The 25,665-nt window shown below is 47.2% G+C and overlaps 1 protein-coding gene across 2 annotated transcripts; it reads right to left on the bottom strand.

Annotated features, from left to right (window-relative positions):
• Positions 1 to 2,556: 2,556 nt before the first annotated feature.
• Traip (TRAF interacting protein) lies at positions 2,557 to 25,492 on the bottom strand. Of its 2 annotated transcripts, none has more exons than XM_055629781.1 (15): positions 25,319 to 25,492; positions 19,260 to 19,317; positions 18,710 to 18,793; positions 16,032 to 16,071; positions 15,403 to 15,530; positions 13,898 to 13,992; positions 13,301 to 13,414; positions 12,569 to 12,656; positions 11,962 to 12,051; positions 11,460 to 11,548; positions 6,092 to 6,241; positions 4,135 to 4,183; positions 3,413 to 3,562; positions 3,282 to 3,332; positions 2,557 to 3,102 (listed from the first exon to the last, which is right to left on the bottom strand). In XM_055629781.1, the coding sequence occupies exons 1-15, from the start codon at positions 25,414 to 25,416 to the stop codon at positions 2,980 to 2,982; spliced, it is 1,407 nt and encodes a 468-aa protein (XP_055485756.1). In that variant the 5' UTR covers positions 25,417 to 25,492; the 3' UTR covers positions 2,557 to 2,979. The 2 variants fall into 2 exon arrangements, with proteins under 2 accessions (XP_055485756.1, XP_055485759.1); XM_055629784.1 differs by lacking the exon at positions 25,319 to 25,492 and adding an exon at positions 25,001 to 25,011.
• Between the last annotated feature and the right edge of the window lie 173 nt (positions 25,493 to 25,665).

The following is a 25,665-nucleotide window of genomic DNA, read 5'->3' as shown; positions in this document are numbered from 1 at the left end:
TTTTTTTTTTTATGATTACAGTAAGTATGTGGAGGTCAGATGATAATTTGTGATGTTAGTTTTTTTCCTTTTACCACTTGGGTACTTGGGACTGAACTCACCAAGTTTAGCAATGAGTAATTCTCTGAGCCACCTCACTGGCCCTATAATTGTTTAATTTTTTTAAAAATTGTATGTGTATGATTGCTTTGCCTGCATGTATGTGTACCATATGTACCCGATACCTGTGGAAGGCAGAAAAGGGTGTAGAATCCCCTGAGGCTGGACTTCCGGGAAGCTGTGAGCTGCCATATGGGTTCTGGAAGTGCAGCCCAGGTCCTCTGGAAGAGCAGACAGTGCTCTTAACCACTGAGCCATCTCTCCAGCCCCTATTTTTGTTTTTTGGGATCCCATATAATCCAGTTTGGCTTGTTACAGTCAAGGATGACCTTGAATTTCTGATCCTTCTGCCTTTACTTCCCAAGGGCTGGTATTACAGGCATGACCCACCACACTCAGATTACATAATGCTGGGCAAGGTAAGCATTCTATAGACTGAGCTATATACCCAGCCATATTTTTTTGTTTTGTTTTTCGAGACAGGGTTTCTCTGTGTGACCTTGGCTGTCCTGGACTCACTTTGTAGACCAGGCTAGCCTCAAAGATCTGCCTTCCTCTGCCTCCCAGAGTGCTGGGATTATAGGGGTGTACCAGCTCGCAGCCTTACTTCTAAAATTTTGTTGTTGTTTTAGGGACAGAGTCTCATGTAATCCAGGCTGACCTGGAACTCATGTAATTGACAATAACTTTCTCGAAACTAATGTGAATATACACATAATTCAAAACCAAACACAAATACTAAGCTTTCTGATCTACAAACACGTTATCTTTCCATGTACTTTTGTAGGTCATAGTTGGCTTTTTTTTCCCCAGGGGGGATGGGACAACCATATTTCTATTTCTAAATCTCCCCACTGCTTTGTCTTTAATCACCCCAGACAGAAGCTGTCAGCAGTAAGCAGTAACTCTCCAGGTCCCACTCCTAACCACTATTATATTTGTCTCTACAAGTTTACTTATTCTAGACAAGGTGTAAGCAGAACTGGAGTAGCTGTCTACCTCACTTCTCTTTTATGTACCTTGAGTTCTTAACTTATAGCCTGACTTCCTAGATTCCCACCACTGGTGGGTGGTGCTATTGCCCCCGCTGCACAGATAGCACTGAGAGGACGATTCACCTAAGACCACTCAGCAACCAGCCTCTATGTTTCCAACCAGACGGTGCAATTCCCCTCACTAAGCTCTGGCTCACGCCATCCCTAAGTGGTTCAGTATCCATAACTAAGTAACTTTCCTGTTGCTGTGACAAAATACCCTGACAACGCAACTCAGGGGAGAACATTTTTTTGTTTTTGTTTTAAAGTTTCAGGGTACAGTCAGTCATTGCAGGAAGTCAAGGCAGAAGGTGGAGCAGCTGGTCAACTCAGTTAAGAGCAGAGAGTGCTTGTATCCTTGCGCACAGTACTTTCTGTAGGGAACAGTGCCGACTTAGAGTAGGCTGATCTTTAACACAGTCAAGGCAAACCCCCACAGCTGCCCACAGACCAGCCTAACCTAGACCTCACTGAGAGGCCCTTCCCGAGCGATTCTAGATTGCGTCAAAATCAGAGCTAAGCATCCCATAACCAAGGCTATCTCCAACCCCAGCTTTGGGCTCTAGATTTCCTAGCAAGTGGTTGGATGTTGTCAGCATGAAGCAGGTGACGTGATAGGGAAACAGGTGAACTGTCCGATAACCACAGAAAGCAGCTTAGGAAGCCTTGTCCAGGTGAGTGGCCAATAAGGGAAATTCTCTGAGAAAGTGCCTTGAAGCCAAGCTAACAGCTTGGATCCTGGTTATCTGTTGTACTTGCTAGAACTCACTGGGTTCAATCACTAACTTTGCTCATAGCTTATAGACTTCAGGGATGCCATTCTTGCTAGTCTTCCTGTGCCCTGTGAGAGAGCCATGCCTTGTTGGGGTAATCTTGTACACTGTTGAAGGATGTCTCTGTATATACAATTGTTGATTGCTAAACCAGCAGAGGGCCAAGTACTGTCCAGACTTTGGTATTGTTATTTTTATGGCTCATCACCTGCCTCATATTTTGTAAATTCTCTTCCTCCCTCAACTTTTGATTGGCCTAATAAAGAGCCTACGGGCAATATCTAGGCAGAAAAAGGGAAGGCAGGACTTCTGGGCTGAGTCTCTGTGAGAAGAGTCAGATGCAGGACATTTGCCAGCGTGACACAGGAAGAAACAGGAGCTAGGACTGAGTAAGAGAGAGGTAACAGGCCATGTAGTGGGACACAGGCCATAATTTTCTGGTTAGAATAGCTAAGAACATGCCCAACTATAGTGCCTTGGCTTTTATAAATAAGTCTCCATGTCTTCTTCATCTGCAGGGAGGTCTAAAATGTCCCGCTATAACTCCTGGAGATAGAGATACTAGGTATAAACATTGGTAATGCTCCTGCTTTAGAAAGTCATACCAATTTTCTAAAGTCCTGGTACAAATTTATACATCCAGAGCCTGGAAAAAAAAGATGCCTTTTATTTTACATGGAAATCTTCCCCATCCTTCCCTTATTGTTCCCCATTTCAAGCAATGAGCTGGAGGCAGGCAGAAGTTCAGGCTAGCCCGCTTAGGAGTCCTCCAGCACTTCCATCCATATATAGTCAAAAGTGAGTGTTCTATAAAAACAGGCACCCAGCCACATCTGGTTGGAGCTGTAAGCAAAACCTGGCAAAAAGAAGCCGGCCCTGCTGAGTAGAACTGTAAACTGGTCATGTCAGCTCCCAGAGGTCAATCCAGTGTGCTTCAGGGCAAAGAGGACACAGGAGTGCATTTTCTGGGTGTCTCTTCCTGCACTGGTCCAAGAAGATGAGCCATCTTCTAAAACACTCTCTGGGTAGCCAAGTCTTGGCCTACTAATTGGAGACATGACTCTGTTCACTGTTCATTGACGCATGAAGGTATCCAGCTTGGGCTGGGAAGGAGAATTCATAGTCTTTATTCTCACTTTCTGTTTATTCCTGGCTTTGGGCTTAACAGGCATTGGTCGGATAATGGCTGTGTCAGTCTGGAAGCGATGTCAAGGAAGAAGCATGGAGTGGGGACTGGAATGACACCTGAGCAACAAGGTGCAGCTCTGCCAATCTAAGGTTGCAGACACTGGCAGCAAGGAGCCTGGAGACTCGGGTCAGGGCATGGTGTATGCTCCTAAGCTCAGCTCAGGCCATGCCCATAGAAAAAGGATACAGGCTGGATAAATTTTGTTCGTCCTCCAAGTCCATCAAAGCCTATTCTTACCTAGGGCAGAAGGAAGAGATGAGTGGGTCAGTAATGGAAAGGGAGCTGCTGACCCGAGGCTGGATGCTCGCCACACTCACCACATCTGTGCTGCAGCGGGACTCCGCTGTGCTCCTGTTGTGTTGTTTCTGGGCCCGGACAGCATTCCGGATGAAGACAGGGAAGCCACCAGTCAGTTCCTCATCTGGCTCTCCTACACAGCGCTGACCACCCAGTGAGAGCTGGAACTCCTGTTGGGGTAGTGCCAGAGTCAGACAGCAGCCCAGGACACAGGGTAGTGAGGGTGGAAGTTCAGGAAAATCTGATGTCTCAGACAGGGGGCAGAGGGCAATGAGTGAAGATCCCAAGTATGGCTCTGAAGAGTCTTAGTCCTGGGCCAGGGGAGGGAACCTGAACCTAGTTTGCACTCTCAGAAATAGTTTTTCTTTTTCTTTGTTTTGTTTTGAGATGGCCTCACTATAGCTCAGGCTGCCCTGACTCACCGTGCGGGTCCTCCTGCCTTTGCCTCCTGAACGCTGGGTTACAGGCATGAAGTACCATGCCCAGTTTTCTCTTTGCTTGTTTGTTTTTTCAAGACAGGGTTTAAATCTGTGTAGCCTTGGCTGTCCTGCACTCTCTTTGTAGACCAGGCTGGCCCCCAACTCAGAGATCTGCCTGCCTCTGCCTCCCCGGGTGCTGGGATTACAGGTGTGCAGCACTGTGCCCGGCTCCATGCCCAGTTTAGAAGTATAGGTTTTTCATGACAGTTCTGGCAAGGACTATGTGACTGCTTGTGTGTATTCGAGGAACCCCTGGCCCTTACCTGCTTGGAGACTTTGGGTATCTTCTTGAGGACGTCCTCCACAGGAGAGCTGTAAGAGTGTGAGACATGAAGGCAAGAGGCAAGTAATCAAGAAGAGGGCCAGACTTGGCACATGTCCTTTAAAGGACCCACTGTGTGGCATGGCTGCCATCATGGCTATGCTTTGGGCAAAGTACCTCTACCCCAAGTACAAGTCTGTGAATAACTGAGAAGAATTGTGTCAGAGTCAGGGTGGATGGGACCATGGCCCAGTTTGTGGTTTCATTTTAATGTTCCCCACGTTCTTGGGGTCTTCACATGTTCTAGTCTCTACCTAGCCTAGGGAGCCCAGCCAACTTACTATGCGCAGGAGGACATGCATTCACAGCCTCTTAAAGGCAGAAGCTATCAAATGAGCTCAGGCCCCATCCTGTCTGTTTGGGGGTTAGAGACACCACCTCCACAAAAGCCTCAGTAAGACCTGGCAATGCGGCCTGCAGAGCACTCCCAGACTTCCACAGGACCCTTGCAAGAAGGGCCTGCAGCAGAAGTGAACAAGAGCTGGGTTGTGGATTCTATTCTGGACACTATTTCCACCCAACTCGTGGGACCCTCACAGCTAGAAACTCTCTCCTGGCATTTTTCTAGTTAAGAGAGGAGGCTGGAGCATCTCAAGCCATGAGGATGGGGTAGGAGCAGGGCCTGCTGACTCTGAACACCTCTGATCTAGTTTCCCTAATCCGTAGTGAACCCACATGATGACCATAAGGAGACTCTCTACCTATTACAAGTCTGGCTCTGATCAGGCAAAGCCAGGTTAGGGGTGTTCTGTGCTCCCTCACAATCGCTGAAGATGGTGGAAGTGTCTATTAGCTTGACGACCCCATGTGCCTATAATCATCATTTTTCTCTTTGTCCTCTCCCTTCTTCCTTGTTTGTAGAACTGGGGGTTGAATTCAGGGCCCTTTCCATGGGAGGCACTCTATCACTGAACTATATTCCGAACCTGAACCTCAATTGACAGTTGAAGAGGAAGCAACTGAAGGAAGCCAGAGGGCAGAGCTAACATCATAAGCGCTCTGCTGCAGCCAGCATGACTCAAGACTTCTCACTGCTACTAGGCCCAGCCTCCAGCAGCACAGGTGTTATGCCCAGCTGGTCCGCCCTTCCATTCTCTTTCACGCCATTGCCTAACATAACAATTTCTTTGTCTTATATTCGAAGTCTCTCATTATGCTTTCCTTAGGACCAGAGAGATGGTTCAGCCTGTGGACATGACTTTGATCTTTAGTCCTTACATGGAACAAAACAAGAACCAACCCTACAAATTGTCCTCTGATCACGGTATGTGTCCCCCTCACATACACAAAAATAAATGTAATTTTTTAAAATGTGAAAAGAATTCCCTTACTGGAGTGCCACAGATGTAAGCAGATGAAGGGGCAGTCATTTCCACCGTGACTACACTGGTGTGCCTGGTCAAGGAGATGGGCTCCCCTCCTAGTTCCACTGCACATCTAGAGCAGGCCCCATGTGTCCCCTTACAGCTCCACACAGGTCTTCGTGTCTGCTTAAATGGGATATTTCCCTGGGCGGGAGGGTCATGGTTTGAGATGGTCCTGCATTAAGCATGACCTTGGAGGTACTTGGGAAAATTCGGAGTCCCACACTCAGGACTCTGGCAGGCTTTCAAAGTATTGGAACACCTGCCTCACCACCCATCCAGATTTCCCCTGCCGGGACTCACGAGTTCTCTCTCGAATCCCAACACATCATCTTGAGGGTGATGAGGGTTAAGGAGACAAGCAGGAGGACTGTACGCAGAATGAGCGCTCAGGCCAAGGAAGAGGCAGCTGGGCCAAAGCTGTGTCCTACCCTAAGCAGCTGCATCCGGCACTTAGCGCTATCAGGGCAGGACCCACTGGTGACTTAGCCACTCCCGGCCAGGTTCTGGGCACCGCCAGGGACCAATACTCACTGTGTCCTCTCCAGCTTCTTGGGGTGGCTGTGCTGGGAGCTGGGCGTTTGGGCTGGAGGGGTTTTTACATCAAAAGTAGCATTGAGGTCAATCTCATCACTGAAGGACGGCCGGTGGAGCTTCGGATTCAGCATCTCCACAGGGGCTGGGCTGAGGGTAGAGACAATCTCACTACTTGGGACTGCAGTGACAACCCAGAAAGATCACAGCTCAAGGATCAGAGGCAACTCAGCTTGGCCCAGCGATTTGTCTCAGCTGGGAAAGACAACTGTTTCCAAGCCTGAAGCCCCAAGTTCAGTTCTTGGCATCAACAAGGTGGATGGAGAAAAATGAATCCCTCCAGTTGTCCTCTGATACCACATGCATGTTGTAGCACACATTCATCAAAACACATCTATGCACAAACGCGCACGCGTACATACTCTCACACACACACATAAAAGTGTTAAAAAAAAAAAAAAAGAAACAAAAGAGGAGGAAAAGGAAGAAAGAGACAGTCAACTCCAGGGGATCCTAATGCCAACCCGACTCAGGGTCATCCTAGAGAGAGGCCTAACCAAAAAACTTCAGCCTTTGCATAGCTATGTAACCACTGAAAATCTGGAAAAAGAAGGAAGTAAGGAAAACTAGAACAAAACTCAAAAAAGAGGCTGGTGAGGTGGCTCAGTGGGTAAAGGCCAACAACCTGAGCTGATCCCCAAGACCCATATGCTAGAAGAAAACTGACCCCAGGTTATCTTCTGACCTGTACATGTGGTACATGCACTAAGGCTTATAATAAATGCAGGGGGAAATGCTAAACCAAATGAATGGGCTATTTCCCTTTGACCACACATACGCCTTTCTCAGAATTCAGTACAAGAAGCCATTCTCACATGCTACCACAGAGTGATACAGATGGGAAGATGTGGCTGTTTATCACAGCAAATGCTGTGATAGTGGTTTGGCACTTCAGGAGATGACAAGGATGAAGACACTATGTGGTACTCAAGAGTAACTTTAGTAACATAGAAAAATACTCATATAGTCAATTAAAAGCAATACAGAGGCTGGGTGGAATGTCACACACCTAGGATCTCAGGAAAGAAGATCATGAGTTCAAAGCCAGAATGGGCTACATGAGTTTGAGGCCAACCTAAGCTATATATCACTATATATCAAAACTGCCTGAAAGAGAAAAAGAGAATATAAAAAATACATGCATGTATAAGCCAGGCACTATGGCACACACCTCTAATCCCAGCAGCGGCAAGGTGGACTGTGAACTTGAGGACAGCCTGATCTACAGTAAGTTCCAGGACAGCCAGAGAGATTTCTCTCAAACAAACAAACAAACAAACAAACAAGACCTATATATGCATGTACAATCACGTGAGTTGGGATACCCTCTCCTCCAGAAACGTAGGATTCTGTGGTTTTTCCTTCACTGCAGTACAGGCTTGGCTTGAGGCACTCTGAGTGATTCTGTCACCTCTGAGATACTCACCTATGGCCAACTTACACAGCTTCATGTCAGGGGCCTCAGGAAATGAGGCAAGACACTCAAATCCCTCCTCTCTTTGGCTCTAAGCTAGGGCCAAAGCCCTAGGCAGATGTGTTACCTGTGTGGCACAGAGTTGTCAACACCTCCTACACGAACTCAGCTCCTATCAGTCCTACCTCAAATGAAGGTCTCCCTGGATCTCACCAGCCCTTAGGAACCCTTAGGTCTCACTAGAGATGTCTTCCTAGCACCTCACCTATAGCACCCTTTCCTCTGATTTGCATCCCAGTGGGCAAAGGGCTGTGGTGCAGCTTTGCAAAACTCCTGAAAGAAGAGCAAGAGTCCCTTGCAGCCGGCCCCACCCCTTCTAGGTTTTCCTCGGACCTCACAAGCTGAAAAGCAAGGCCAGGTCTGGCAAGGTTAGAGGCAGGGCCACTTCCCAAGGCTACCCTAAAATAACAGAGGCATGGCTGGGGATGTGGCTCAGATGGTACAGTGCTAGCCTAGCATACATGAGGCCCTGGATTCAATCCCAGCTCTGCATATATCAGATGTGGTAGTACATGATTGTAATCCTAGCACTCAGGATATAGATAAGGAGTTCAAGGTCATATTCAGCTACATAGTGAGTTTGAAACAGCCCGCGTTATATGAGACCCTGCCTCACAAAAGAAGATAATATAATAAAATAAAATGACGGCTGGAGAGATGGCTCAGAGGTTCAGAGCACTGGGCTGCTCTTCCAGAGGTTCTGAGTTTAATTCCCAGCAACTACATGGCAGCTGATCTGATTGAGGCCCTGTTTTGGTATGCAGACATACATGCAAAACACCTGTATAAAAAAGTAAATCTTAAAAAGATTTAAAAAGAAGCAAAGGGTAATCCCATGACAACAAATGGGACAGGATCAACAGTGACACTCGGAGCCTTCCACATAATACCAACAGCATGGCCAGCATGGAGCCTGAGGCCTTAAGCAAGTCTGACAACAGTTCAAGGCATCATTAGTAGATAGATGACAATGAGAGACATGAGCTGGCCCTCAGAGCTACCTTCCAGAAACATTTCCAACAGTTTCTACTGTTCTTAGGATAAAATCTCCACCTACAAGGCTGACAGAGATCTGGCCCACCTTAGCAGTGCCCCTGGGACTTTGAAATTGCCATCCTCTCTGCCTGGATTTCTCTTTCTTCAGATTTAAATGGTGGTTTCATGAATGTGTCCATACATTTCAAATACATTAGGAAAGTTTAAGATTCTTTCCAAACCACACAGCAACAAGTTAGTTCTAAAGGGAGAAAGGTGGAGGCACTTGCAGTTCAGAGAAAACTGGAAAGGCTGCCCCCGAGGAGCAAGAGTGGTTTTGAGATCTTGGGGCCCTAAGAGAGAATGTGGAATTCAGGATACACTATGCCAAGTAAAAAGGGCTAATGCTAAATGCAATGGTCCTATACCCAAGTTTTCATGCCTAAAAAAACGCTGCTGGAGGAAGGGAATTCAGTCATCCTGCATCTAACTTGATGGGCAGCCCAGGTTTGACTAATGTAGTGTCCTCCTGACTTGAGAGATCAGAATTGTCCACTCAGCGCCAAGGTAGGATGCAGGCCTGGCACAAAGCTTTCTGAGGACAAAGGAGAGTTCCAGAGTCTATAATCCAGTGCATATGTGGTGGGCTCTGGCCTTAATCATCCTCCCCCTCCCCTGCTAACCTAGCCTACTAAAACAAGGCTCAAGAGGATGGGGAAGGGTCTGGCTGCAGCTGGCACTCAATACCTATTATAGGAGCATGAGGCCCAGAGAAGCTTGGATAGTAAAGAAAATTAGCAAAAGCAGGTATGAAAAGTCCCTGGGAACTGAGCGGTGGCCCATGTGCTTGTGTTTTCCTCACTACAAACGCCAGGCACGGAGGACAGCTGTGTGGAAAGACACTGAGCTTCACGAGATAGAAGCTAGAGGGGCCATCAGGGGCTGTGGGTGCTCTAGAGAATGATTTTGTACTCCCAGCCTTGAGGAGGCAGCCTGGGCTCTAAGGTTTGTTTTTTTTTTTGTTTTTTGTTTTTTTTTTTTTTTATACAGGGTATGGCTTCTGAGACTGTCATTTCCCCTATTATACCTTTTTAAGCTCTTGACAAGGCCCTCATGTTACACAGGACTTCAGAGAAGGCATGGCCGATGGCTGGGTGTGGTGGGAGAAAGGATAAGGAACAGAGCCTACTTCGTTGTCAAAATCAACCCACTGTTGGACCTCATGGCAGATCATGTGTCCACTATAGTCCCACAGGCCTCAGCTCAACCTAAACTAGAACAGGCAGGTAATTTTGGCTCTACAGAGAGATGCTGAGGAAAAAGAATAAGAGCTGGTGAGATGGCTCAGTGAGGAAGGATGCCTGCTCCACACGTCTGGCAACTTTAGGGAGATCCCCTTGACACAGGTAAAAGGAGAAAAATGACTCCACAATATTGTGCTCTGACTTCCATATGCACACACACTCATACATATATATGTATGCATGTACACACACACACATAAACAGAGATTCTTCAAGTGCTATGAGTTATGTCGGATCTGAGTGGACCCTTCTCCCTAAGATTAAACGGAGTCTGAAAATGAAATGGCAATACTTAGAATAAGGTTTTTTGTTTTGTTCTTTTGCTTGTTCTCAACACTATCTGGCTGAGAAGACTGGCCAGAACAACAGAATCTTTAGTGAAGAAAACAACAGAAGCAAAGGTGAAAGTAGGAAGAAAAGAAATGTTCTTTTATGGTTGGCTGTGACACTGCAGGACCCTAAGAACTTAAATCTAAGCTAGGCTAGCTCTGCGAATATCCCAACATACAGTATTAAAAATCTGAGAGGTGAGCCAGGTGTGGCACAAGTCTGTAATCCCAGCACTCAGGGAGGCAGAGGCAGGTAGTTCTTTGTGAGTTCGAGACCAGCCTGGTCTACAAAACAAGTCCAGGACAGCCAAGGCTACAAAGAGAAACACTGTCTCAGACAAAAAAAAAAAAAAAAAAAAAAAAAAAGAGAGAGAATCTGAGCTGTGGAAAGTCAGAGGGCACAGTGCCCAGGAACAAGGTACAGTCCTAGAAAATACTGAGTGAGTGAATTTCACAGGCAGAAAGAAGGGACATATGGATTTTGCCAAAATATGTTGAAAAGTGGCTTAAGTAGCTGGGTGTGGTGATGCACACATGTAGTCCCAGCATTCTGGGAGGCAGAGGCAGGCAGATTGAAATGAGTCCAGGATAGCCAAGGCTACATAGAGAAAGCCTGCTTGGTGTGTGTGTGTGGGGGGGAACAAATGGCTTAAGTAAAACTCTGAGTGAAGGACAGGAGGTTTTAATTTGGCTCCTGCTGAGGTCCTCTAGCAGGCAGAAGACAGCCTTGAGGGTATTCTTAGCCAGCCTGTTTCCCTGGAAATCACTCAGGAAGAGTAACACTTGCTCATGGCAGGGACACCAATCACTGAGTCTTTTGGCTCCCTCTGCTGGCAACCTTAAAGCACATACTCCTGAACCAGAGGGGGCAATTTTATTCATTTATTTTGGACTCTTGCAGTCCAGGAACTCTGTAGACCAGGCTGGCTTCAAACTCACAGAAATCTGCCTGCCTCTGCCACCTAAATGCTGAGATTAAAGGCATGAACCACCAGCACCAGGCTGAGAGGGAGTAATTTTAGAGTGAGAGCACTTGCCAAGTTTGTTTCAGAAATGGGGGCGGGCAGATGCATGCGGTGAGAAGCTCCAGGAAACCCCAAGACAGCTACCACTCCTGCCCCATCCTCACACTACTCAAAGGCTTTTTCTGCCTTTCCTTGTCAGATCTCAAATTCTCTCAAAGCTGCTTTCCAGTTAGACAGAGCCTGGCCGGAAGGGGAACAAACCTCTCAAAAACCAGGCGGCTGACAGTCTCACTGGACACTGGAGGCAGGTTCAAGGTTCCCTGCAACATCGTTAGCTTCTTTCTTAGGCTCTGGAGAGAGAACGTTTGAGAACACTACTGAGGCACTGAGGACAAATGCCTGTGTGAAGGGTACTGGGAACAGAGTGAGGACTGAACGCCCAACACCCGGCCTCAGAACCCCTCCTTTGTACAGTCCTCGCTCTGGTGATTAGAAACCTTGGAAGTAAGAACTGTGCAGATCATAAAGGAAGATCCATGGTGCTCTTGGCCTTCTGCTGAGGAGGCACAGGCTGGAGGCCAGACCAGGCTCAGGGTGCACAGCCCTGACCCACCTCCCAGACCCAGGAGGCTAGGGAGAGCCTAGGACCACCACCACTGACTGGGACCCAGGTTCCCAGGCAGAAACAGCTCAGCCCTACTCTTGAAGGCACATAAGCAACCCCTCATGTCCCCTTACTTCTCATCAGGCCAGGATGTCTCACCGTGATTTCCTTGTCAGCACTCTGTAAGTCCTTCTGGGCTGACTTCAGTTCTAACTTGGCCTGATCCAGCTCAGTGCAGACAGTCTTCAACTACAAGAAAGGATAAGCCAGTGGTGCCGCATGTCCTGCCCCTACTGCAGCTACCCAGCGTATGGCTGAGTTAGAGGCTAGAAGAAAGTGGAGGCACGGGAGAGACCACAGACCTCTGGGGCTAGCTGGCCTCAACTAGGCATATATACGGAGGGCAAGCACTTCTTGCTATACATTGCAGCCCACAGAAGGCAAAAGCAGCCGGCCCAAGAACCCTTGATTTTGGGATGGGGTACAAAACAGGCTTCTGGAGTTGCCACACAAATAAACCAGCTAACATGTATCTAGGAACCAAGAAGAGCAAAAGGTAGCGTAAGTGTGGTGGGGGCAGATCTCCATGAATTAACCTCCCAAGTGGACAAGCCAGTCAGAGACAATGCACAGTAAAGATCAGGAATTTGTGTCTGTAGGCCACCTTTTCTAGCCCAGTGGGGTCAGGTTGGATGGCCTAACTTAGGTGAGCGCAACCAAAGAGAAACCAAGTCTCCTTCTTTGCCCTTTGGTCCCATTCAGTTACCTTGCTCCTAGAGGAAATCAAGTCCTTCTTCAGCTTGTCAGCCAGCTCCCCTGCGGCCTTCCGAGCTTCTTTCAGATTCTCATATTCTCTGCCAAGCGGCCATGAGAAGAGGTGACAGAACAGAATAGCCTGAATCCCTAGCACCAACCTAACGAAGCCCTTATCCAACCCTTAGATCCTCCTTACTCTCTCATGACAGGCCCTGCATATCTAATGAGGTAGAGAAATAAAAACAGGTCTCTCTGTCACCTGCAGGAACTGTGACTTGAGAGAGTATGCAAGAAGATCCAGCCTCACTAGGGGGCTCCCTACACCCCCAAATGAAGGCATTTTAGATTTTCTTGCCTTTCAGTCAAGTGGCGCCTTTCTCCCAACTTCATATCACCCTAATGAAGAATATGGGCAGTTTCCGATAGAAGTCAGACAGGGTCAGATATGGTGGTGATGGGAAATAGACTCCAGACATCATGAGGGAGCTCACCGCTCAGGGCCGCATGAGCTCCTCAGAAATGACACTTAGAATTCATACTCTGTTCTCTCTACAATTCTAAGCCAAGTCTGTCTCCATGCAGGGAAGTGGGGGTCAGAGAGGCTTTCGAGGTGACCTAAGAGTTGGAGTTCACCCCATGACAGTATGGGTCTAGAATATGCTCCTTTACATCGTCTGCTTTACAAAAGACAACAGCATAGATGTGACTGGGGGCTCGCTGTCCAGTTCCTCAGCTCACGTACTTCTTGAGGGAGATGCAGTACACTGCCAACTGCTCCAGCGCTGACTGTCCCACGCCCATGTCTCGGATCATCTCCTCCACCTCAGACCGCTGGCTCTGGAGCAGGAGCTCAATTCTGAAAAACATTTCCCGGCCCACGGCATTTGAAATCTGGAGGCTGATGGTTAGTCTGCCTCCCTTTGCTGCTGTTACTATGGCAACAGCCTGGGCTGCTAGGATGCTTTAGCAGGTGGGTGTGCCCAAGGAAAGGTTCCACAGCAGAGCTGAGCTGAGCTGAGCTCAGCTCCAGGGATGCTTCTGAGGAAAAAGAGGTGCTAACAGAGGACTTCAAGGTCAGGGACTTCATGGGGAGAGGCTCCTGGGGAGAAAGGCATGACAGGCCATCTATCCATAGGTAAGCAGACAGGGAGTATAGCAAGAGTACCCATAAGGGAAGGGCCACAGAGGATGAGAAAGAAAATCTGTGCCCATATGCACCTGGAAATCTGAGTCAAAAGGTTAACAAAACCCATTTTCAGCTGCAGTCCCAAGGATTACAGCCCCTCCTCCAGGGACCCAGGGTGTGAACGCACAGTACAGAAATCTGCTACAAACTCACCGCTCCATGGTTTTCATCTTGCTCTTGAGTCGGCGGGCCTCCTCCTGGGCTTGTTTGGTCTCATCCTGCTGCTGCTCCAGGAATTTCATCTGCTTCTGAACAGCAAGCACACCCATACATCTTCTTGGTGCTTCTCAGCCATGGCCACTGAGAGCTATCTGTACCTGTAGCTTTTATCTGGTTGGTTTTGGTTTTGGACAGGGTTTCACCAGATACCCTAGGTTGGGCTTAAACTCACTATGTAGTCAAGGATGATCACGAACCCCTGATATTTCTGCCTCTACTTCCCAAATGCTGGCATGATAGAAGTGTACCTCTCCATACTTGTCTATCTTTTAAAGATGTTGATAAACACATATTTTTAAACAGCAGGAGGAGGGCCCCTCATGCTGACCTATTCTCTGTGCTGTGTGTGTGAAGTGCTGGGAATTCAACGCAGGCTTTGAACTACAGCTCTCGCTTGGCCTATGCTTCTTTTGCTAAGAGACTTTACAGCAGCTGCTTCCTCGCCTCTGGAGATATGCCTTACTATAGGCACAGCTCAGCGGCTCAGGCCCACTGTGGGCGGCGAAGGTTCTGTGGTCTTGGTCTCATGGTACATGCTTACAGTGCCGGGATAGAAGAACCAAGCCAGGAGCTGTCCTCAGCATGAGACCATGCCATCTCTGACCTGAGGATGCCATCAGCGATTGTTCTGCAATCTGGCACTAGTTTGCTCCCTCCCACTGGCTAGGCCATGTGATTCAGCTCAGCCTCAAAGCAGGAAGAGAAAACGAATATCCTAGGGCCTTGTCTGTTCATGAGACTGGCGCCCAGCAAAGGCTGCTCCTGCCTACCAGGCTAGAATATCAATCGTGAGTTCAGATCAATCATCTCATGGCCCTCGGAGAGCAAGAGGCTCACGAACTCAGGCTGATACAAAATTCATCTGGGTCTAGGGCTGCTTGCTCTACAGGCTTTGATCTGCTCGGTCAGCTCAGCACAGCGGACTTCAAAGGCCTTTGCTCCTCCCTAGGATGCTGTTTGATCTGGCTCCAGAGAGCAGCCCCGCCAAGGACTGGAGTCCTAATGGAAGATTCTTCAGACGGGCCTCCTCAGCGGACGATGAGCCACTTTTGGAAACATGGCCCAGCCTACTCAGGTCTCCGTTGAGCAGGCCCTCTGTGAAGTGTTGTGAAGGCCTTGTTACCTGGTACAAAATCCACAAGCACAGCCATTATAGCCCCTTTTCTTACGGGCTAGGTGGGTACGGTACACAAGGACCTCGGGAAGAAGAGATTTGCCTTCATTTTACCACTGTATAAATATAAAGTGGTTGAGGTAGAAATGTGAGCCTAGGCTGGGCATGGTGGTGCATGCCTTTTAATCCCTGCCCTTGGGGATGCAGGGGCAGGTGGATCACTGTGTTCTAAGTCAGCCAGGGTTATAGTGAGACATTCTATTAAAAAAAAAAAAAAAGTGAGCCAGGACTGTGGCTGTACCTCCCGCTGACCCTCAGGACTTACTTTAAGACTGGAACACAGCATCTCTGCCTTGCCTAAAGCATTCTGCAGGGACTCCACTGTGGCATTGCGTTCTTCCAATGTGTCCCGTAGTGTGTCAATAATAGCCTGGCTGTCCCTCTTCTCCCTCTCTGGAGCAGGGGCAGAGGGGAGCAAGACAAAGGTCCAACCACACATGAGCACCTAGGCCCCCAAATTCAAGCAGCTCACCCCAAGAGCTTCCCCTGAGGAGACAAGCTCTCCATTCTTCTGCTTCAACTATTTGGGTAGCTGTCACTGTTGGCCCCTCTCCTGTGGGTCTAGTTAATTCATCATTCCAGAACCCAAGCAAATCCCTGCCTAACTCAGCAGCTGAGGCCTGAAGATACAAACTCATTGGGTAGGACCCTCCCCAAACTGCTCCTGGGCAAGAAGTTCCAAACAGCGGGAAAGAGGCAATGCCGGCCTACACAGACAGCTTCAGTCACCTCTACTCTCCTTTTTGGCTAGCTATAAGAGCTAGCAAGACTCTTGGACATACAAAGCAGGAAGAGCCCCTGGCTTTGCCAGAGGTCAGAGGCCCTCCCCTTAGGCTCCCTCCCTCTAACACCCAAGTCAGGGGCACCAGGGCCTCTTGTCTCTTGATAACTTACCTTTCTGGGAAAGCTGGGCTCTGATATTATCCAGTTCATTCTGCAAAATACACAAAATAAGTCACAGGAGCACGTTACAGCCAGCCTCCATTAGGCCTCCCATAAGGCTATGTAGACCCAATATACTTCAAGGCCAAGCCAACAGAGACATGCACATTATTTTATGTCTGTGGGTCTTTTTGTTTGTTTGTTTTGAAACAGACTGTCACTAGGTAGCTCAGGCTGGCTTTAAACTCACAGAAATCCACCTGTCTCTACCTCCATAGCACAAGGATTAAAAGCATGTGTCACCATGCCTGGTATGGGACATTTTCTTTCTTCTTTTAAAAGGTTTATTTATTTATTATTTATACAGTTTTCTGCCTCCATGTGTGCCTGAGTCCTGGAGGAAGGCACCAGATCTCATTATAGATGGTTGGGAGCCACCATGTGGTTACTGGGAATTGAACTCAGGACCTTTGGAAGAACAGCCAGTGCTCTTAACTTCTGAGCCATCTCTCCAGCCCTCTTTTTTATTTTTTTAAGATTTCTTTATTTTGGGCCCAAAGAGATAGTTCAGCAATTAAAAGTGCTGGCTTCTCTTCCAGAGGTCGCAAGGTCAATTCCCTGAAAGCACATGGTGGCTCATAACCATCTATAATGAGATCCAGTGCCCTCTTCTGGCCTGCAGGCATACATACATAAAGAGCCTCATACGCATAGAATGCATAAATCTTATATATATATATATATATATTATGTGTGTCAGTATTTTGTCTGCATTTATGTCAGTGCACAGTGTATTCACATTGTCTGCTGAGGCCATAAGGTGTGAGACTCCCTGAAAGTCACTGTGTAGGTACTAGGAATCAAATCCTGTTATTTGAAGAACAGCCAGCACTCATAAATGCTGAGCCATCTCTCTAGTCCCTTTCTGAGCCATTTAACAGGCTAGGTAAGATGCAGGAAATGAATCCCACAGGAAGTGATGCTTGATGGTTGGTCAACAGCACAGGCTTCCAGGGCTCCTGGGACTGCAGGAGCCTTATGCTCTCAGAGCTTCAGCTGTGCTCACCCGGGACACAGAACTGGGATGGCCAAGCACTCTGAACCACCACCAGTTCTCTCCGTCTTGGGCCTTGCCTATCTCAGTCTACCTCCCTCCAAGCTCCAGACTGGCTCTAAGAGGCTGGGGTAGAAGTGAATCCAGCTCCCACTTAGGAGTCTAGAGAACTCAGTGTTCTTGTGAGCAAAGGGGATGTGTATAGCCACAGTCAGAAAAACAAAGTTTTTACACACACTTCCAGGCTTAGGCAAGGGTCCTTTGTGTAAGAATCCGGTAGACTTTCTTCCATATCACCCCTTGAAGGTTAACAGAAGATTCAAAGGTCCATGTGTTACCATTAGTAAGCAACCCCCGCCCCCAACCTCCAACCCCTCTGCCCAGAACTCTGGGAGCAAGAGCTCCTGGTGGCTGGGCTGGACAGTGTCAATCAAATAACTGGGAATGGAAATGGTAGATAGGTAAGGCAGGGTCCACCTGAGACCAGACACCCCATAGTCTCCTGGCCCCTTCCAGGCCTCAGCAGGATGCCTTCAAAGTCCTTGCTCCAAACTATTCAAGATGCTGCCTCCCTCCCTGTCTCATAGGCTTGGCTTTAAAAGCTGAAGAAAAGACTGGAAGCTGCCTTTGTTGTCTTCATCACAGGGAGGACACCTCTTAAAACTGGGAGCAGTTACCATGACGATGAACAGGCTGGCTCCAAACACAAGAGCTCAACCATCTTGAAACAAGGAGGCTCCAAGGACATCACAACACCCAGGGGGCTGAGGTCAAATGAGCTGTAATCTATCAGATTCTCAGCAGATTAACTCTTAGAGTCCAGCAATCACGGGCAAACCCCAAACCAACCTCACTAAGACATGCTGCCAGTCTAGCTCCCACACACAAAAAGGAAGGGAATTTTAGATATGGAGGAGAAACGGGAGAAGCACAGACATGAACCTGGTTACCCTCCCCTGTAGCCTTGCTTTCCACATGGGCTAGAAATCCTGATTCCAGGGGCTATGCCACCTATGGCTGGGCTTGGAAAAGCCCAAGCATGTACCTTTTATACTATGTTCTCCAGGCAATTTTGAGGCCCAGCCAGGTTAGGGAATGGTGGGTTCACACATCCTCCCTGACTGATGAGAAGAATTTTCTAACCTGTCACTAACTGTCCAACAAGAAAGTGTGCTGGGCAGGAAGGGCATAAATCCTTCATAAGGTGACAGTCTCAAAAGAAGAGTTCTGTCCTTCGGTCCAAATAGCCCTGAAAGCCCAAGGGGACGTCCCCTAGTCACTTGGTCCCTCTCTTACAGTATATGCCCCTGATGATTTTCTCAAAGTCACCTGCCCCCTCACCTTGATAGCTCTACCAAGTCTTTGCTGCACAGCCCTAACTCCATCCACACTCTAGGTACCCTTTCTTTGTGTTTCTTTTCTTTGGGTTTCTCTGTGTAACAGCCCTGGATGCCCTACACTTGCTTTGTAGACCAGGCTGGCCTTGAACCCACAGAGATCTGCCTGCCTCTGCCTCCCGAGTGCTAGGACTAAAGGCATGCGCCACCACACCCAGTGGCACTTTTTCTGAGCAAAAATGAAAAGTGAACTCTCAAGAGGGTTCAAAATTTAGTAGAATGAGATAAATTCTGGGTACCTTCAAGAATTCTGCATCCAAGACACTCTCCTCTTCCTGGGCAAGGTCAAAGAAAAGCTTATTGATAATGGTCTTTTTGCCAACCTAGATGGGAGAACAAGACAGAGAACTTTGATGGGGCGTGGTCCAAGTCAAGGAGGAAGGACTGAAGTGGGTTTGACTGCCTGCCACATGTCCTAGGTCTGCTCTCAGGCCTAACTGTTCAGCACACGTCCTTCTGAATCAGAGGACTTCCTCGTTCCTACACATAAACACAATCAGGCCTGCTGGTCTGCTGGGGGCTGAAGTCATGTCTATGCATGGGGACAGTTGCTAAACATTAAAGGAGGCTAAATGTATACAAATGAAGACTGGATGGGAAAGTCAATCTCCCAGCCACCCACAGGGTGTAAGCAGGCCTCCTGAGTGACAGACATTTGTGAGATCAACTGACCTCAAGACAAGAGGGCTAAAAGGTCATAGTACTTCTATTTCACAGTTGTCTTCCCCATCCCTGCTTTCTGGAAGGTGGAAGTCTTCAGCTGCAGTACTTCCACTCCATCATCCTTACCTGGATCCTACACTGTGGGCAGGTCCGACTTGGTGCTGTCTCAAACCACTGGATTAGGCTACAATGAAAAGAGAATAAAAGACAAGTAATCCGGCATAGCGGGGTGTGTGTGTGTGTGTGTGTGTGTGTGTGTGTGTGTGTGTGTGTGCAGGTCACATGACCCCTGCTTTGCCTGCCTGCCTGCCTGCCTACCTGCCTGCCTGCCTGCCTGCAATGAGAGGTGACCACTTCACGCAGGACCTTCCTGAAGGCCTTGAGCAGTGCTGTTGTTTGGGTTTGGAAGGCCTGGCCCAAGGCTGTTCTTTGCAACATGGGCTGTAGCATGTAGGTGGCAGGCAAAGCTCAGAAACTCAGAGAGTGGTAGCAGTGGTGGCGCACACCTGTAATCCCAGCGCTCGGGGAAGGCAGAGGCAGGCAGATCTTTGTAGTCTGGTCTACAAAGCAAGTCCAGGACAGCCAACACGGAAGGAAGGAAGGAAGGAAGGAAGGAAGGAAGGAAGGAAGGAAGGAAGGAAGGAAGGAAGGAAGGAAGGAAGGAAGGAAGGAAGGAAGGAAGGAAAGAGTCTCCTGTAGGTACCTACCTATAGTCTTAGGCAGGAGTACTGCAAGTTCCAAACCAGCCTGGACTTCAGAGACACTGAGGGTGGGGCAGACTTCTTCACCCCAGGAATGAGAGACAAACTCCTCTTTGAAAAATGATGCCACCTCTCACACCTAACTCTTTCCAATAAATACATTGAAAAACTATAGATACATTCAAAGACCACATACAACAAAATTAAGACCAAGCAGGCACAACGGATGAGTTAACCAAGAAGCATCTTATCAATGAGTCATTTAAACACAATTTAAGAGAAACTGGGCACATGCACAAAGCATGTTCTGTACGATCTCATTTGTATAAAAGAAAAACACAGGCAGAATGGTGCCTTTATGTGGTGTGTGGGTGCTCGTGGGGAAATCAGAGGAGCACTGAGGTTCCTAACGCAGATATTATCCTCTGTCTTCTGCAGAGCTGGAGAGCAAACCCAGGTCCTTATCCATGCAGGACAAATGCTGTTATCAGTGAGCTCCCCTCCCAGTTCTATAGCATGCTTCCAGTTGTGAATGCTGGCTACCTGGATGTGCTGGGTTTGGGGCAACCCTACAAGCTATGTACTTTTAACATATGTACTTTTCTGTAGATACTTCTGCAGCACTTCAACAGAATAAAGAAAGCTTGACAGTGGCTCAGATTTATAATCTCAGCATTTGGGAGACTTAGACAAGAGGACTGTCATGATTTTAAGACCAGTCTGGTTACATGGTGAGTTTCAGGCCATCTCAAAAACTAAGTAGCCAATCTCAAAAAAAATAAGTAGCCAGGTGTGGGGGTGAATGCCTTCAGTCCTAGTACCTAGGAAGCAGAGGCAGGCATATTTCTGTGAATTTGAAGCCATTCTGGTCTATATATTGAACTCTGGACCAACTAAAGCTACGTGGTGAGACCCTGTCTCAAAACAAAAACAAGCTGAGCATGGTGGCACATGCCTCTAATCCCAGCACTCTGGGAGGCAGAGGCAGGTGGATTGCTGAGTTTGAGGCCAGCCTGGTCTACAAAGCAAGTTCAGGTTAGCCAAGGCTAATCCTGAAAGAAAGAAACCCTATCTCTAAAAAAAACCAAAAAGAAAAAAAAGAGTTGGGCATGGTGGCACACACTGTGTCTCAGATGTCTGCGAGGGTAAGGAAGTACAATGGGGAGTTTGAGGCCAGCCTAGACTATATAGCGAGATCTTGTCTCAAAGCAAAATCACACAAACAAGCCAGCCTTGATGGCACACAAACGTAATCCCACGTGGAAAGTAAAGACAAGAAGATCAAAAGTTCAAAGTCATTCTCAACTATACAGTGAGCGCAAGGCCACCCTGGGGTTCAAGAGACCTACCAACAAAACCAACCAACCAAAGTTTAAAGATGGAGAGTTAAGGGCAGGGATATAGTCCAGTGATAGCGCATTTGCCTACCATGTGTGTGACCTGGGTTCTAGAGGACAAACAAGACAACAGAATTTAAAAGATGAAAAATATATAGATGATAAGACACAGAAGGAACTCTGCGAAAGTCTGGCACACATATGTCTACAAGCTCCAAAAAGACAATGGTAGGCAGACCAATGCCGGCCACTCCAAAAAGTCTATCCTGATCCCTAACCTGGGGGCATGTAATCTCAGATAGCAACAAAAATTTTGCAGATGTGGCTAAGCTACAAGTCTTGAAATGAGGAGGGTTCCCAGTTGTTAAAGGTTGAACCCAGGGGCTCCCACATTCCGGCTTGAGTTCTATGACTGCGCTACACTTCCCAGCACTAAGATAAACAGCCTCAAAGGGTTGCACAGTGAAAGCCTGGTATAAAGTAAGAAAGAATCTTGAAACATGCTACGATCAGTATAAATGAATCTTTACAACACTATGCTAACTGAGATAGACAGTCATAAAGGACAAACTGTACTCAGGGAAATCGAGTTCACTGAGACAGTTACCTGGGCCTTGGGGCAAGAGACAGCTGGGAGTTATAATTGAAGAATAGCATTTCGATTTGGGAAAATAAAAACATTTTTAAAACAGTGGTGGCAGCTGCACAAATTGCGAATTCTTAATGTCACTGAATTGTATAATCTTCTTTTGCTGTAACCCAAGCTGGTTTTCCTCTCTCCGCCTCCGGAGTGCAGGGATGAGGGGTATTCACTACTCCACCTTGAGGTTTTGTTCTTGGTGTTACTCGAAATGGAAACTCCAGCCCTATACAAGCTAGGCAAGCAGTTTACCACTGAACCACACCACCAGCCCTGAAATCATTAAGATGGTTTTTATGATGGACATACTTTGTCAAAACAAAAACAGAAACAAAAATCAAACAAATAATCCAAAAATCAGTATGATGCATTCAACACTCATCAGGACAGCTATCATCAAAAAGGAAGGATTAGGAGTATGGCTGTCTGGGATAGTATTTGACCTAGGATGTGCAAGACCTTGGGTTTGAATCTTAGTAACACACAGAAACATACACATGACAGTGTTACCACAGATGTGAGAAAACTGGAATCCTTATCTTTTTTTGTTGCAGGCAAGTTGGGAGCATTGTGGTATATACTGGGGCATTATGGTGCATTCCTGAAATTCCAGCAAGTGGGAGGCTAAGGCAAGAGGATTATCAGTTCAAGGACAATCTGGGCTACATAATGAGAACTTGTCTAAAACTGTATGTGTGTGCGTGTGTATATGATTTAGCTCAGAGGTAGAGCATGGGATTAGTACCAGTCTGGGTTCAATGTCTAGCACTGAAAATAATAAAATGGTGTTTAAAATCAGCTTGTGCAACACAGAGAAATGTGAGAGAGAAATAGAGACACACACACAGAGAGAGACAGAGATGCAGAGACAGAGACAGAGAGAAGAGAAGCAGGCAGCTGTTGTGGAAAATAGTATGCCAATTCCTAAAAAAGACTAAATATAGACTCTCCATATGTGCCAGCCTTTCAGCTCCCAGGTATACATTCTAAAGAACTGAAAGCAGAGCCTCAGACAGGAATTTGTACGGCAGTTCAAAGCAGCATTATTCATAATCTGAAAATACCTGTCTATCAACGAACGGATGGATAAACAAAATATGGTATTTTCATAAATACAAGTAAATACTGGCCACAACAAAAATGAAATTCTGATACATGTTATGAGATGGATAAATGTTAAAATTATTATGCTGAGTGAAATACATGAGACTCGAAAGGGCAAAGAATACAAGACTCCATCTACACGAGAGCCCTAGAATAGAAAACTCAGGCATAGAGGGTGCAGAAGAGTGTCTCAGGGACTGGGAGGAGAGGACACAGAGAGCCAGTGTTTGATGGGAAATGTGCTTCTGTCCGCACTGTCCAGGTAACAGTGCTGAAGGGTATTCAACACTGTAAGTGTTCTTAATGCCACTGAATCAGCACCTAAAAAGGGTTAAAAGGGTGCAGGTGTAGCGAGCGGCACACAACTTTAATTTCCAAGCTCAAGTGTATCTCCATGTTCAAGGTCAGCCCAGTCTACACAGTGAGACCTTGCCTCAAAAAAAAAAAAAAAAAAAAAAAAAGTTAAAATAGTTACTTTTATGTAATGTATAATACAATAATAATAATAAGTGAGCCAGGCCTGTGACCTATCCCCTGAGAATCTAAGAAAGAAGGAGTCTAAGCTTGAAGACAGACTGGCCACATAATGCAATAGTAATCTTAAAAAAAAAAAAAAAAAAAAAAGCAAGGGCTTGTAGCCAGAAAGATGAAGCACTGGCTGCTCTCCCAGAGGACCCGGGTTCAATTCCCAGCACCCACATGGCAGCCCACAACTGTCTGTAACTCTGCTTTCAGGATATCTGACACCCTCTCTGACCTACACAGGCACCAGACACGCTCATGGTGCACAGACATACCTGCACACAAAACACCCTCTTGCTTAAAATAAAACAGAATAAAAAACTGAAAAAACAAAAACAAACAAGGGCTAAAGATGAAGCTCAGTGGCAGAATACCTATCAGTGCACAAGTGATCCCTGGCATCACACCACACACACACACACACACACACACACACACACACACACACACACACAGAAAGTAAGTGGAGGCTGGTGATGTAGCTCAGTGGTAGGGTACCTACTTAGCATGAGCAAAGCCCTGAGTTCAAATTATAGCTACAGAAGGAGATTAAGTTAGAAGGTGGAGGCAGGGAGCTGGAAAATTGGTTCAGAGGTTAAGAGCACTGGCTGTGCTTCCAGAAGACCCGGGTTCAAATCCCAGCACCCACACGGCAGCTCCCAATTTTGTCTGTAACGGGAGTTACAGACAAATCTGACATCCTCATGTAAACATACATGCATTCAAACATCAATGTACATAAAAATGTTTTTAAAAATAAATTATTTAAAAAAAAAAAAGAAGGTGGAGGCAGGAGACAGAAGCTATTCTGAGCAGTAAGATAAATAATGGTATAAACTTCATAACTGAAAAGCTAAGCTAAATAAATACCCACGGATCCACACTATAAGCAACCGACTAAATAGAAAACACAAAGAAACACATTTCATTCCTGGTTGGTTGATCACAGCTGTCTGCAGCGCCAGCTCCACTGGGGTCAAATGCAGCTGGCCAGTGAGAGCACCTGCACCCACAGGTACAGTCACACAAATACACTCACACATGAGTTAAAGAGTGGACATAAAAAAACCAACAAAAATCAGCTGGGCATGGTGGTGCACACCTTTAATCCCAGCATTTGGGAGGCAAGAAACAGGCAGATCTCTGAGTTTGAGGCCAGCTAGGTCTATGGAGAGAGGCCCTGTCTTGAAAAACCGAAAACAACAAAACACAACAGGTGGAACAAAATAGAAAATACCGAATATGAGAGATTTAATCTAAATATCATCAGTAATTGTGGCTTTTTAGGTAGACTAAAAGGTACAATTAAATACAAACAAAAATTAATGCAAATTTTTAAAGCCAAACATGCTTTCAAGAGACAGAGCTAAAATATAAATACACAAGAAAGTTCAAAGTTAAAGGACAGGGGAGGACCTTTAGGGGTAGGGTTGCCTTCTAACCTAACTAACTACACAATGGCTCCCGAGCATGGGGCTTGTGCCGTGCAACACTGGATTATGTGGTTTCGTTTTTGTATTTTGACACAAGATCTCAGAAAGTGCAGGCTGGCCTTTAACTCACTGTGTAGCTGAGACTGACCATGAACTCCTGATCTTTCTGCCTCCACATCCTCCCTCCTCTCCGGCCTGTAATATGATATGCAGTTTTAAAGTCATATTTCTTAGCACAAGTTAAAGAGGCGCCTACCTAACTCTTCTCAACGCACCCCTGGGAAGCTATCACTTCCACCTGGCCCACTTCGGCCCAGGTTGGAAAGCTTCCGTGTGGTTCCTCCAACCATCACCTGAGTTCCGACGATGACCGCCTTTAGGCCTGACACCCCACAGCCTCAAAGTGGTTCCAGGACACGCGCGGGAGCCCTGCACCGCTGTCACTCACCATTGCAAGTGAAAAGTGTGGCCACAGTGGATGGCAGCCACGTCGCGAGAGTGATCGAAGAAGTCAGAGCAGATAGTGCACAGGGCGCGGATAGGCATGATGGCTCTACTCCAGCAGCCCAGATAGCCTGGGAAACTGCAACAGGTCCAGCTTGTTGGCAGCACACCCGGAGCTCCACTTCCTTCAAAATTCGCTCCACGACACGACTTCCGGAAAAGTCCGGAAGTTAACCCGAACTCACAAACAAACTACGTGTGAGTGCTTCGCTCTGATTGGACAAACCTCGGGACGGGGCGCGGATTAGCGGATATCGGCCCGCCCTCCCGCCTGCCGCGCGGAATCCTGGG

The sequence above is a fragment of the Psammomys obesus genome, unplaced genomic scaffold, assembly GCF_907164565.1.
Source record: "Psammomys obesus unplaced genomic scaffold, mPsaObe1.curated_primary_1811, whole genome shotgun sequence".
Lineage (NCBI taxonomy): Eukaryota > Metazoa > Chordata > Mammalia > Rodentia > Muridae > Psammomys > Psammomys obesus.
This window is presented reverse-complemented; position numbering and strand designations above follow the sequence as displayed.

What these genes read in the sequence shown, in the direction of transcription:
- Traip (XM_055629781.1), bottom strand. Translation starts at nt 25,416, where the DNA reads ATGCCTATCCGCGCCCTGTGCACTATCTGCTCTGACTTCTTCGATCAC. An exon ending in AGCCCAGCTTTCCCAGAAAG is followed by an intron (nt 15,531 to 16,031) that starts GTAAGTTATCAA and finishes CCCCTGCTCCAG; the next exon opens with AGAGGGAGAAGAGGGACAGC. An exon ending in AAGAAGCTGGAGAGGACACA is followed by an intron (nt 4,184 to 6,091) that starts GTGAGTATTGGT and finishes ACACTCTTACAG; the next exon opens with CTCTCCTGTGGAGGACGTCC.